Source organism: Loa loa (genome assembly GCF_000183805.2).
Source record: "Loa loa unplaced genomic scaffold supercont3.2, whole genome shotgun sequence".
NCBI lineage: Eukaryota > Metazoa > Nematoda > Chromadorea > Rhabditida > Onchocercidae > Loa > Loa loa.
Window position 1 is genome coordinate 722,102 of NW_018108182.1, and position 14,036 is coordinate 736,137.

The window sequence follows — 14,036 nt, forward strand, 5'->3', positions numbered from 1 at the left end:
AGGACATTACTGCTTACTATCTCTCTCTCTCTCTCTCCTCCTCTCTCTCTCTCTCTTTCTCTCTCACCTTATGTTATCTTCTTAACTCTAGTAAAGGTATACTCTCTTTCATCTTTTCATATGTTTTGAAATTTTAAACTATCACTAGTGAAGTATCTATCACAAACCAATGAATTCATAGGACATTTCTTATCACACATACTTTACTAAACTCTTCAATGCTATCAGTTCTCATTCAATTCCATCGTACCAATTCTTTTTCATTCTTTCATTTCATGCAAAATGTAATTTAAATATTCCTAAAAATTGCGTCATAAAAGGAGACACATAATTTATAAGAGACATAGCATCGATCGTCATTCAAAATACCACTATCTCCTACTTCCACCAATACCGAGAATCTCTCTCTCTCTCTCTCTTACACATCTTCTGCTATATCCCAACGATTTATGTATGCTTCATTAGCAAGAGACCATACTTATATGTTTATCCCTCATATATTTCAATGGTTCAATGTTTTCTTAACTATTAAACATGTCAAAAATTTCGTTTGGACAGGATGATTCATTCGGCGATTTTATAATTTCTCTTTATTGCTAAGATTTCTCTTTTTAATTCTTACAATTTTCCAAATCTTTAAAGGCTTTTCAAATTTTAGGGAAAAAAAAGAAAAAAATTAATTTTCTCATTCCATTTCTTCCATTTCATAACACTAATTTGCAAGCTAAATTTGTCAGAATTCATTCAATTGTTTTAATTCATTTAAAACATAATTAAGGGAAATAATAATTTTAATTTTACCCGAACAAATCACACTTTATTTCAAAAATTTGAATTTTACAATGTAATTAAAGATTTTATGGAATTGAATTAAGTCTGAATTGCTTGCAACACTATGTCAACTGCCAACTATAGGGTGAAATGGCTGAAGAACGGATAAAGATGCCCAACCACCTGTTAGCAATCCAATAAACACTGTCACAAACAGGCGATGAGTCATAACGAATGAATCAGCAAAAAGGACAACATACATCGGATACATGCTGCTGACTGGCAATAGGCCAATCCAAGCATAGGAGGAACGAGGCATATTTTGATTCTCTTTTGGAAGACGGTTGACATATGTCAAGTCTCACGTATTTCACGTGATAGGTAGAAGAAGTGATCAAGGGATGTTAACGATCGGACAAATGGATGGATGTAAGGTTGTGATAACAGTTGGGTTGGCTAAATCAGCAGTAGCATGATGCCATCATCCATCGTTCCACCTTTTCTCTCATCATCGTCTTTTATTAAACCAGTTTATTTTCAAACTTAACATCTTCTGTTGATTTTGTTTCGTTTATTGAATTTCGAACCGTTCAGTGATTATTTAGAAGACTGTTGAAAGACATGAAAAAATGTTATCGATAAATTCGGAGAGATAGAGGGAGAGAGAGAGAGAGAGAAGAAAAAAAAAGAGAGAGAGAAGATAGGAAGTTCGCTCGCTTTCATTTATTCTGTCAAATTTTTGCTGGAGAAAAAATGATCTATAAATTGAAATCTTAAAAAGTAAAGAAGGAGGCAAATGAATGCACCATAGTGATAACCAGACAAGCAGTGATATCAGAGAAGTTAGTGTGTTGTTAGTGGGTACATTTATGAGGCTCATAGGAAGGATAAAAGCCTAGAGCTATCCGTAAGGCTATTTAAAAAAAGATTTGGTAAAATGGATGTTATCGAAAATTGCAAATAATAAATGATATATTTAAGATAGGAAAATGTCAGATAATATGTTCTCTCAACGGACGCGATTGCGACAGTTTGAATTAATCGTGGAGAAGAAAAGTATTTTCGTCAATGCTCACTATTTGGCGGAATTGTCTCCTTATTTCAAAATGCTCTGTTTTGGAGATATGTTTCGGTAAATCGCTTGCTACTTTATTATAATTAATGAATATGCATTAGCTTTGGTGATACAGCTAGCTAACAGATAATAGAGCTAGCAGAAAAAGTTATACTCTTAAGGAAACAACCAGATGGATTCGTGATTGATTCGAGGCGGTAAAATATATAACTGTGATTCTTCGAAGCTTTTAATGACTATCGTCTAAAACTGGTTATCGTCTAAATTGTAATTCCTGTAATTGCGAAAGGGTTGCGAAGTCGCATCTTTCTGAATTCTGCTGTTTTTTGAATTGACATAGTTGATCATGCTTCCTTCAATTACAGGGAAGCACAGAATGGTCGCGCTGAGATAGAAGATGAAGCATACGACGAAGTTATTGAACTACTTCGTTTTATATGTCCCAACGATGATTATGTTATCAATAGAAATATCACGGGTAAAATTCTTACAAATGTATTGTTTTATTATGTTTGAGGTTGCTGAAGTTTTGGAATCTTTCTAAAAGTTAAATTATTTTCGGTCAAAGAATGATCTGTAAGTTGAAATCTTAAAAATAAAGATGGAAGCAAATGAACGCATAGGAACCATAGTGATAACCAGACAACGCATAGGAACCATAGTGATAACCAGACAAATAGTGATATCAGAGAAGCAGCTCAGCATGGGAGAAATTGCAGACTTTTTTGAAAATAGATTTTTGGTTTCTGTTTCTTATCCGTTATATGAAATATGACTTCACTTCATAAAATTTATTATTTCTTTTGCTGTTCATGGTCGAATAATGAAGAGAGAAACAGGAATGTTGTGAAGCAAAACCTTTCATATATTACTTAAAAGGACTTCGAAATTTCGCCATTTTTTTTTTCAGAGAGAAATTTCCCTCTGCTTACTCATTTCTCAAATCTAATGCAGTTACGAGATTTACGGTGTCAGCTTGAAAGTTACGTTGAAAATGAAATTTGTATGGAGAAATGTAAACCAAAGGATGAGAATTTACTGGAGATGATAATTGAAGCATTGAATGCTTCTTTTCCATCAGACCTCATGGATATCATGTATAAGAAATTGGCTCGAGTTGATTTGGATCATATTAAAGCAGTAAACTTTAATAGTTCATGATTCTATAGTTCAATTGCATTTAAAAGTAGTTGAAACATTCTAAACTGCACTATTTGTCGTACAATTGACGGAATCATTTCTTCAATGAGTTTTTGGAAAAAAAATTAGGATTTTAGATGAAAAAGCTTTTTTTCTTTTTTTCGGTGACGTTGAGATACGCAATCTGTTTCAGCTTATCAAAGATCTTCCGGACCATTATTCGCAAGCAGTATTAGAAGGTGCTCAAAAATTTGTAAGCTCGTTTTTCTTTTTTCATATTTCCAGAACATGAAGGGAATAATTATTTGAATTAACATGAGGTGGAATGAAACCAATCCTGTTTTCTGATATTACAGTTTCTTTTGCAGTTTCGTGTCTACCCTATGCAGTTGCCGTATCGATCGTCTTACAATTATGATCAATTCCAGCTGGGAATCTTTTACGAAAATCTTCCCAAGCAGTGCAAATATATTGAAAAGTTCTTTGCATAAAATGTATCCTTTAAATTTCACTCTCATATCCATTGCTTATATTGTATGCGTCGAAAGTCTCAATTATATCATAATTGTAAGACGTTGCATTTCCTATTGCTGTACTCAAAAAGCTGGCGATACTCACCGGCAAGTCATCTTTCTCGTTCGCAGTCTAATTTTAAAAACTTCTGTCTTCTACTTTATGTATTTTTTTTTTTTTTGCTTTAGTCAGCTCTTTGAAATATTACTCTTGCGGTGCTTTAATATTTACTATTGATGAAAATTTTTTAGAAATTCTCTATCAAATCTCTCTGTTATATTCTTAATTATATTCAATATTACTAACTCGATGTTACTCTTACGTTACTTTAATATTTCCTTTCTTTTTCAGATACAAATTCCTGAAATCTGAGAGGTTTCAGCTGTTTTAAATTTCTAAATTTAGTCTTGCTGGAGGCTCTTTTGAATGACCAGTTGAAATTCCCAATCTCTCGAAATGCGCTCCTGGGTTTCACATGCATTTGTCAAATACTTTTGTTCTGTTGTTTTATCCTTCATGATGTTGCAATTCCCGAATTTTAGTTCGGAACGAAACTTTGTTATTTTTGATGAAAGTTCGAGGGATTTCAAATTTAGGGAAGAAAAATGATTGAAAAAGATAAAACTTCGTTTGATTATTGCTTACTATTTTTAATCAGTGCCGTTAATACCGTATTTATCAGTATTTTATACCACTTTTCTATGTTTGCTACAATTTCATTTTATTTTAATTTAGCTAGTTCTGCATACATTAACATGATCTGTTTCGGTTCACTGAAATCTAATTTTCATTACTATTCTTTTGCTACATCAGAAGTATATCCTTTTTTTGTATATTGTACAGTAATTGCAAACGTGATGCTATTTAAAACTTCTGTTATTTGTTCAATTCGAGAAACAAGCCTATTTATTTGTAGATTTCTAGAATGATAAGCTTGGAAAACTCCGACCATGTCATGATTCCTTTACGGATAACATCCTTTTTTCCAAGTACTGCATGGTGCTAATTTGAAATCATTTGTTAATTTTCAGATAAATTAATTAAACCAGCTTCGGTGTTCTTTTTTATTATTCAATGACATCGTTTTTTTTTTTTCGGTTTCCATTTACATAACCATCCTGAAATAGCTATGTTACACAAATGTAATGGTATCTTTTCTGAAGAGGAAAATACATGAAAAAAATATGGGCGTCTGGATAGTTTCCAATTTGTGGCACAAATAGAAAGAGTTTATAAAGTTTTTGAAGCTATTACTATAATATCGAAACTGTGGCACTGAAAATGTGACAAATTCAAATATTCAAATGAGACATGCAGATAGCACATTTGCAAACATTACTTCACTAATAATTAAGTATCAAATAAGCACTATCAAGTATTATTTGAATTGGGATATTGAATTTCTATCATTTTCCTTTTCCAATGTTCTGGTTTTTCTTTTCATACCATCAGTCATTTTCTTCATTTTGCTTCTTATATCATCAAAGCGGGCATCACAATCAGCGGGAAAGACATCTTTAAAAATTGTGGTTCAAAGAGGTCAAGCAAACTATGAAATCAATGATCCATGTTAATAGAGGATGTCGTTTAATTTTACAATTTCTTAAGTTGCAGAAGTTGCATAAAATGGAAATTAAATTGTGATCATATCAATGATATTTTATTCTTGAATTCAAATAGCTTTGGTTATTTGTTTATTTGACTTAAAGATGAGTGGATGCAAAAAACTCTTGCACGAAGTTTTAAATGATATTTCAAATAGTGGTTGCAAAACACCTGAGCATGAGCTTTCAAGTATCACCTATCTTTTCCGTTGGATTATACCAATTGTACGACCTGCTGGTTTGTTATTTCAGCTAAGTAATCACTTCATTTTCAATCATTTAATTTGCTTACTACTAAAGACTGATTGCTTGATTTCAAGTATCACTTGCTACGTTTTGATAAGACTAAGCACCAATACAACATTTGCTGATTTCTTTGTTGGATTTTGGCTTTTCTCTGCGGTTGAAAAAGAATGCTTCTAACTGCACCATAATTAATTAAATAATCGAAGGTAATACGGAGCATACCTTTTCAGGTGCTTCATTGTTTCAACAAACACATTTTTATACGACATATGAAGCATTTGCTTACGAATGGTATGTGAATGGGATTACTTTATCATCCATTTGAATTTGTTTGAAATTGATTTCAAAATCTTGAAAATAATGAAATAACAGCACAGTGTGTTTTGGCCAAATAAAAAAAAAAAACTTTCTCAAATGCTCTACCTGACCTTTTGACCCATGGTCGCATCATAACATTAATTAGTGAGACCAGAAATGAAAATTTAATTCACTTCAATTTTATTGTACATTATTGTAGTTTTCAGGACGATCAACTTCATAGGATCACCACAATGGCCTGAAATGAAAACGGTCTGGAGATTATTTGTCGATCACTGCAAAGTATTTACCCAACCAACTCCATTAGCAGTAGTATTTAAGTTGCAGCTGATGAAAGGTGAAGAATGTTGTAAGTTATTTTCATTAATTGAAATTGGAAAATTCATTTATATTAAAAGAATGAAAATTTTCCGATGGCGAAGAAAGGAAACTGATAAATGTGGACAAAATTTCTAAATGAAGAAAATTTGAATAAACAACAAGAATGAATTTGGGAGTTCATTTTATTTAGTTATGCTTAAAACTTGAAGAAAGTTACAGCACCACAAATTGTCTCAGTGCCGGATTCATATCATTCGACATTTTTTTCGAGCGGGAATTATCGCCTTTTTGAAGGGAATCCGCTACTCACTTCACTGTCAGAAGGTTATTTTAAAATTGAAAATTTAAAAATTTAGGAAAAAGAATTTTTCCAAATTCTTTTCATTGATATACAAAATATCTAGTAGGCACTTATTCAGCTTTTAATATACACTCACGGTGGCATGGTGGTCGTGCAATGCTTACTGTAGAAATGAGTTTTTCTGCTAGCGATTTCCGAATACAAATCAATAAAACTTTACCAGTACAATCATTGCTCAAAGATTGCGATTTTCGCAGAAAGCTTAAAGATATTTATCAAAATATTGAGCCGTAAGTTTAGTTTTTGAATTAAAAAAAGCAGTAAGGCAAGTAAATAAGTTAATTATGAATGGAAGTAGAATAGATAAGGTTAAAATGTACTCTTTTATAAATTAAAAATATTTGATCGAAGTATCCAGTAGAACTGTTTCAGATATAAACGAAAACTTTCAGTGGTAATTGTGGATTATTCTGAATTTATAAGAAATGGATTTAAACTACTCTTTCTATAAATCACTGAATAAAGATGAATTAGCTATAAATCGTTTCTGAATTCAAATAATGAACTTTGTCCAAATTATATTCAAACGAAAAAAGAAAATGATTAAAACAATTTGTTGGTGGTTTGAAGCAGGAGGTGTGAGTAATAATTTTGAATATTTAAGAAAACTACTTGTAGAAAAAATGAACCATGAAATACCGGTCCAAAAGAGAGGACCCAGAACTCGGGTTTACTGCAACATTCCCGTAATATAAAGAATAGTGTATTGTGAATCAAAAACTCTTAAATAGCTTTTATAGTCGAAAATTAAGCATACGCCTATTTGGTAGGTATGACAAACGATTCTGAAAATTCATAAGGTTTCTGGCTTCTTTTGAATAATTCTTTTTTTGAACAGAAAGAAACGTGTAACAACAGTGAATATTTCTGTTTAAAATTTGAAATTGAAAACATTTTAACTTCCGGATGAATTTCAAAGCTTACATTTGAATTTTTTGAGTAAAGAAAACTTTTTCCAATTTCTAGTGACATTTCATTTACAGAGATTTCATATTCAAAACGCTGGATGGTGACATCCATTCATACAAAAGTTTATTATACATATCATCACCATATTTCCGCGATTTATTAAACTCCGATAATATTATATTAAATCAAATTACTCTTAATTATAATCGTGAAGCTGTTCTACAGGTTTCATTTCTTTTGATCATCACAACTAATAAACTGTGGAGAATTTAAATTTCAACAAAGAAAGAGTGTAACAAGAAGAAGAAGAAACTGTAAGAGAAGCTAATTATAGAAATATTTAATAGATTGTATGCTTTCAGTCTTAATTAAGAAATCATTTATGGAGTGAATCAGCAACTGAAATGAAACTAAATAATTGATGCAATTAAGCGGTTAATTACAAACTAATCACATTATATGATACAATCATATTTCCCATGTATATAATCTTGAACAATTTCTTAGCTGCTAATTAAATTCAATAACTAATAAACATTTTTCTAGACCTTATCCTATATGATCTTTGGTGTATTTGAATCATCCAAAATAGTTGATCCAGAATTAATATCGCAAATGTTAAAATGTGCCAAACAATTTCAATTACGATTGACACAATTTGATGATGATATTGGACGAGTGTTAATATTTCAACTTTTAAACGTAAATTAAATAGGATATTAAAAACAATAATAATTTTGTAAGCCATAAAATGTATTAATGCATGGATGAAATGATTGTGCTATTAAGCAATTAACAAAAATGCATTAATTTATGTAGAATTTGGATAATTTGGATGGAATAATTAAAATCTTATCGTTAACACATCGACAACAATCATATTATCAAGTGAAACGTATGTGTATTGCAATGATTGTTGAGAAGCATTACTGGAAATTTGTGTTTGTTTTATTACTGTATTACTAAAAAAGTAATATTTATGATGAAATTATATACGAATTTAAGATACATTCCAGTTTTTTTGTTTTTATTTTAATCAAAATCGATTTAAAAAATTTTCTTGTATAACGGTTTATTTGATATTATAAGTAGTATTAGTTTAAACAGAATTACTGCGCCGTCTATTTCATTTGCATATCTTTCCGAATTTAATATAAAGCAATTTTTAGCAAAGAATACAATAGTAATGCAATTGGTGAAAAACTGGATATTTTTGAACTTTTATCAACAGCAATAGTGCCAAGTTTATCACCAATTAATCGTATACATACCATATATCGAGGTGGTGCGACATGTCAACGAATATTACATTATAAGAAATTTGGCTGTGAATAATATTTCTTATATAATTTCTCCTCTCTTTTGTTGATACTTATAAAAATAAACGAATATTTGAAATTATATTTACAAAATTATTGTCAACCAGATTTGTGTTGTATAAATCTTAACGTATGTAACATATTCCATCTTTTATGATTACTGTTTAAAGGCTTTGTTGATTCATTCCTCAGAGTATATTGTTATGAGGAAGGAATTCATTTCATCTATCGATTTCCTAATGATCTAATAGAGAATCACTAAAAAAGAACAGCTAATAGCTGATGATATAGCTAAAAAAAAAAAAAAAAAAGACTTTTAGATTAGGCTTCTACGTAATAAAATCAACACTGCTGGTTTCGCTACTATGTTTGCATATTCTGAATAAGTAAATAAGAGTGATATTAAAGAAATTGATCACTTCGAATGTTTTCATAAATAAAGAGGGTCAAAGGTAAGCAGCAGTATCGCGTGTCACTTTCATTTTGATTCCTTACCTGCGATAACAACATTATACTTCACTCAATCATGCACATATTCATTTTAGATGCAATGAAGGCGGACTTTTAAGTGACGCAAGAATTTTCAGAATAGCGAATTTTTCTCCATAATCTTAAATCAAAATAGAAATGCAAAAATTCAAGAAATACTTCAACTAATCAAAACTTTTTTCTGGTCAGGTATATGCTTTGACGAGATTTTTTACCTTCTCCGAACATTGCATGCTTAAACAAAAAATCAAAACTTAATTTGAGACATATCCCTCAAAATAACAATTTTCTTCGAGAATTCAAGTGAAGCATAAATATTCGACGAAATAATAGCTTACTAATAAACAAAGCATGCAAAAATTGAAATGAATGATAAACGAGGAAATACGAGTTAATTAATAATAAAAACAGTATGCATGTAAAAGTTAAGACGAATAAGAAAAATATGGGCGTAAAGCAAGTAAGGTAAGGCATGTAATTATTATAAGTAATAAATAATTATAATAATTATTATAATTAGTAAGAAATATGCAAAAGGTAGGTTGATAATTTCAAAAAAAAAAAGATTAAATATGTTAAATTAATGGGGGGAAATGTAGAAGGAATAATAATTTAGAAGTAATGAAGAAAAATATCGTTATCAAAAGTATATGTCACATGTGTGATCGATTAGAAAAAAAAGGCATGAGTGAAATTGAAAAACCACGTAGAAATAGAATGCATAATTAACAAATGCGATATAAAGAAAAAAAAGTGGAAAATATAAATTACAAAAATATTTGAAATATTTAAACTGCACAATTCTAAAGACTGATTCTGAACTTTGTTGATGATGATTGTAAACACCAATAGAATTGCGAATTGCAATCTCTTAAATCGAAATGATATATCAGTTGGAATCATAGAAATGCGAGGAATGAGCATATCTTCACCTTTGAAAGGTCCTATCATGACTTTTGCTTCTATGATTTTACTCATTAATTTTTTTACTGCAAGCTGCATGCTGTTGCAAAGTTTTAGCTGGCTGATATTTCGGAATATGATAATTGGCATGCCTACTTGCAATTGCAGTACGTGCGGTGGCATGCTGGCAGATCGAGTGAATTTAAAAATTCTGTTGGATAATTAACTGCTTCATGTGCTTCCACAACAGTATTGACGGATCAAATTGCCTCGGTTTGAATGTTAGACTGAATAATATTGAATAACATACTAAGTTTATAAACGTCTCTGTTCCTGGCCGCAAGAATATCTCGTTTACTTAGCCAATCGTGATTCTTCTTATAATTGATTTGAGTACTGGGAACAATTTTTCTTTTGACATCACTAAATTATGGAAGTTATAAGACAATGAAATTCGTGCTGAAGTCGAATCAACTGGTAACTTTCTGTTTCCAATTTCTAGCAATTAGTATAAGAATATCTCAACTGATCGATCGTTTTGCATCTGGACACGAATATTTGTGGCTAATTTTAATATCTTTACGTATCACCACAAAGTAGAGTATTTCAGGGAAGCATTTATTTCGTCCGTTGGTTCGATCGAAGAATTACAAGTAATGTTTGCCTGAAATCTCCCACCAGGAATATTAATTCATTCCCAAATGATCTGATGTTTTCACACAAATCTTGCAATGATCGATCAAGAGTTGCGATCATTTTTTCCATCATTGTGCATTCATCGCGAACAGTAAGTTTGCATTTCTGCAATACTTTTCCTGCATAGGATGCTTTGGAGTGTCAATAAACTGCATGTTCAAGGGTAATTTCAAAGCGGAATGAACAGTTCTTCCGCCTGGTAGCACATCACAGCTATTCCGGACGGCACAAGAGATAAGGCTATGTCATTTCGAATTGAATTGATGCCAGAATGAATATAATTAGAAATATTTTACCAGTTCTTCCTGGCACATCGAGGAAAATTTCTTCAACCCCGTCATTGACAGTTTGTTTGCATTATTTGATCGTAAGTGTCTTTTGCGATTGCAAATTGGACATGAAGGAAAGCATGCGATCAATATGAATGCATACAATGCACGGATTTGATTTAGATGTGATGTGTTGCACAATGCATGCATCCCAGTGTCGATCATTCTCCAATAAATTTAGAACTTGACATGCACTGCGGAAAAAGACATGTGTAACACCGTTGAGCATTCATGTTGATTGGGTTGTACGGTGTTATAGTAGTTTCTTTGAATGTGCCAAGTTATTCGTCGATCGCTTTTCTCGTTTATACCCTTCAAAATCACATTCCATGTGTAATACGTAGACATTTCACTTCAGAATACAGCAATGCTTTCGTAAATGATTCATTTTAATATGATGTAAAGAAAGTAGTTAACATTTTAGTTGGTCGATTCATTTACAGATATGAAATAAACGCATTGTCCATTTTCTAGATGTACTGCTAAATGGACAATAATTGGACTTCATTTATGTATAGGAAATGAAAGATTTTGCTCCTTATATATCTTTCAGTTTAATACTGCGCAATTTCATTGATATATATGACCATCGCATTCCTATCACTTCTTTCTGATTGTACACCATGTCACTGTCTTTATTCATGTACTTATAAATGTATTTGATCGATTTAACCCACTTACAGTATTCTATGTGCACTTTATTTGTTTTTAATAACAAAAGCAAATATGGAATAACCCACCAGTTATCTACTTCGATGTTACCGTTTCGCATTTGTATGATTGCTAATTTACTTTCGCATTTGTATGATTGCTAATTTACCACTATCTTCTGCAGATCTTCTATATCGTTTCCTATAACTGTATTGGATATAAATGTTGGAGGATATCCTTTAGAGCATTTTTCGTCTATCATGTATAGTGAGTATACCCCAAATCCATGTGTCATATTTTTCGTCACAATTTCATGCAAATCCTTGTCGACGTTGACATCAGATGATTTCAACGCATACTGCACCATCGATTTCGTTTGAAGTGTTCTTGTTATAAAGCCAGATTAATTAGTATATGATCGTGTGACAATCTCCTCTTTTGTTTTTCCATTGAGTACAACCAGCAGCGTATAAACACAAACACTTTATGTTTCACCATGAAATCCATCAGCCACTTTAATTTCTTTCTGAAAACACGTGCTCTGATGTCATACCTATTCGCCGGTAATTGTCCAGGAAGTAAGAAATGTTGTATATCGTCTCAAGTTGGATTTCATATGAATGTAATGAATTAGATTTGGATGCCCATAGTGACAAATATACGTAATTGTATTTTGAGGATACTCATGCGTATAACGTGGACTACCTGTATACAAAGATGGCAAAATTGTTAGTCTTTCAAAGTTAGTTGTATTACTGTCATTAACAACAATATCTCACAAATGAATGTTTGGTCGGATTCAAATGGATGAATACCAATGGTTATATTTGAATTTGTTGCATACATATCTATGATGTATTAGTGACCAAAATGTGATTGTTTTCATTCTCTCAATTCATTAATCGATATGGATCAAGTATTATTATTCATTACATTGCGTCTCATATTTGTTTCTTCATTTATCATCTTAACGTTGAAATGATATCCATCGGTAGCATCCCAAAAAATAATTGGATATTGCAGGGCATCATGAGTTTCTGCAACTTTTGTCAATCGATCGTTTCTCCGATGAAGAACAATATCTCTAGGTAAGGCTTGATCATCAACTACAACAATTGTCACTTCATCTATAGTTGGAGTAATGAATCTTCGCATATGTTCGCCAGCAGGCTTTTTATCAACGTAAATAACAGTTTTGTGTATATCGGATATGGGCCGATTTCTAGAGAGACCAGCATCTGTCACTGATGAACTTTCACTGCTGCAAGTGGAAGCTTTTCGGTCTATTGGTACTTCACTTCTTTCTTACTCCATAATTGGGACTCTTATAGTTCGCGAACGCCTGAAACATATTCACAATCAGAGATTTCGGCAATAAGAACATCTCTTCAAGATTTGAAGACTAGACTAAAAGCACTTTTTGCCACATTTGCATAATTGGAAGTGAAAGTTAACGCTCTTCGTGCCAAATTATCACTTCCCTCATTAAGGAATGGCCATGTGGTACATGCCGCATCCACCATCTCATTTCCTCTTTTCGGCTGTCTCCACTATCAACCAAACATTCCGACTCCATTTGTTGCTAGCTTTCCAGAAGATGGAGTTTCGTATTCCCTTTTCAGATCGCGCTGGTGTTGTATGAGTTTGCGGAACACTACCATTTGTTCTCAAGAAAGCGGAAAACTTGCGTCGTGTAATAAGTCTACCCCAAGGACCTCTATTGTTACATTATCATGAGGTTGACGCTTATATCTAAAAAGCATATCGGTCATTACAATTAATGGACAGTCCAATTATTACATTCAATGGGTTGCATCAAATTTTAGCACACAAATCTATGAAGTAAGTACCATTTCAGTACAAACTTTTAAATTTTTATTGCCTTTTAATACAAAAGATAATACTTCACTTCACTAGTTCATATTAGTCCGTCTTCTACAATAATACAACTATTATTCATCTATCATTTACAAGATTACGATGTACATCTTAGGTGACAAATGAATCAATATACTGGATTTGTCGCATTTGTATAGATAATTCAACATCTGATAGTAAAGCAACGTGCGTAAGTGATTTTTTAGGTCTGCCAATGTTGGTGGACGCAGTCTTATCATTTTGTCACATTCCATGCTTTTTGCTAAAAAAAAAAATTCGCTTAAATCGAGAAAGCAAAATTTGAAGATATCAGAACGGAAGTCAAAGGAAAACTTTTGAGACAAACTAAGATATGCTATCACTATAAAATAAAACTTATCATTACCATAATTTGACTATCATTTCTATCGATTTAGTAAGTTATAGAAAATTATTCCGTAGCCGATTGATGGCAAAAAAAAAAAGAAACTGAGGAAAAGGCAATCAACAAGGCATAATCTTCATCCTTGTATA

General features: G+C 31.8%; 2 protein-coding genes across 2 annotated transcripts; both read left to right on the forward strand.

The window, feature by feature from the left end:
- Positions 1-1,746: 1,746 nt before the first annotated feature.
- Positions 1,747-3,477, forward strand: LOAG_03210 (hypothetical protein; the record flags this gene model as incomplete). The annotated part of the gene is made up of 5 exons (XM_003138747.2): positions 1,747-1,903; positions 2,212-2,324; positions 2,757-2,986; positions 3,180-3,239; positions 3,355-3,477. The coding sequence occupies exons 1-5, from the start codon at positions 1,761-1,763 to the stop codon at positions 3,475-3,477; spliced, it is 669 nt and encodes a 222-aa protein (XP_003138795.1). The 5' UTR covers positions 1,747-1,760.
- A 1,731-nt stretch (positions 3,478-5,208) lies between these two features.
- On the forward strand, positions 5,209-8,593 carry LOAG_03211 (hypothetical protein; the record flags this gene model as incomplete). Its single annotated transcript, XM_003138748.1, has 9 exons — positions 5,209-5,341; positions 5,580-5,640; positions 5,874-6,016; positions 6,208-6,312; positions 6,408-6,579; positions 7,333-7,483; positions 7,805-7,960; positions 8,078-8,199; positions 8,428-8,593. 9 exons carry the CDS (start codon positions 5,209-5,211, stop codon positions 8,591-8,593), a joined length of 1,209 nt encoding a protein of 402 aa, XP_003138796.1.
- Positions 8,594-14,036: the final 5,443 nt, after the last annotated feature.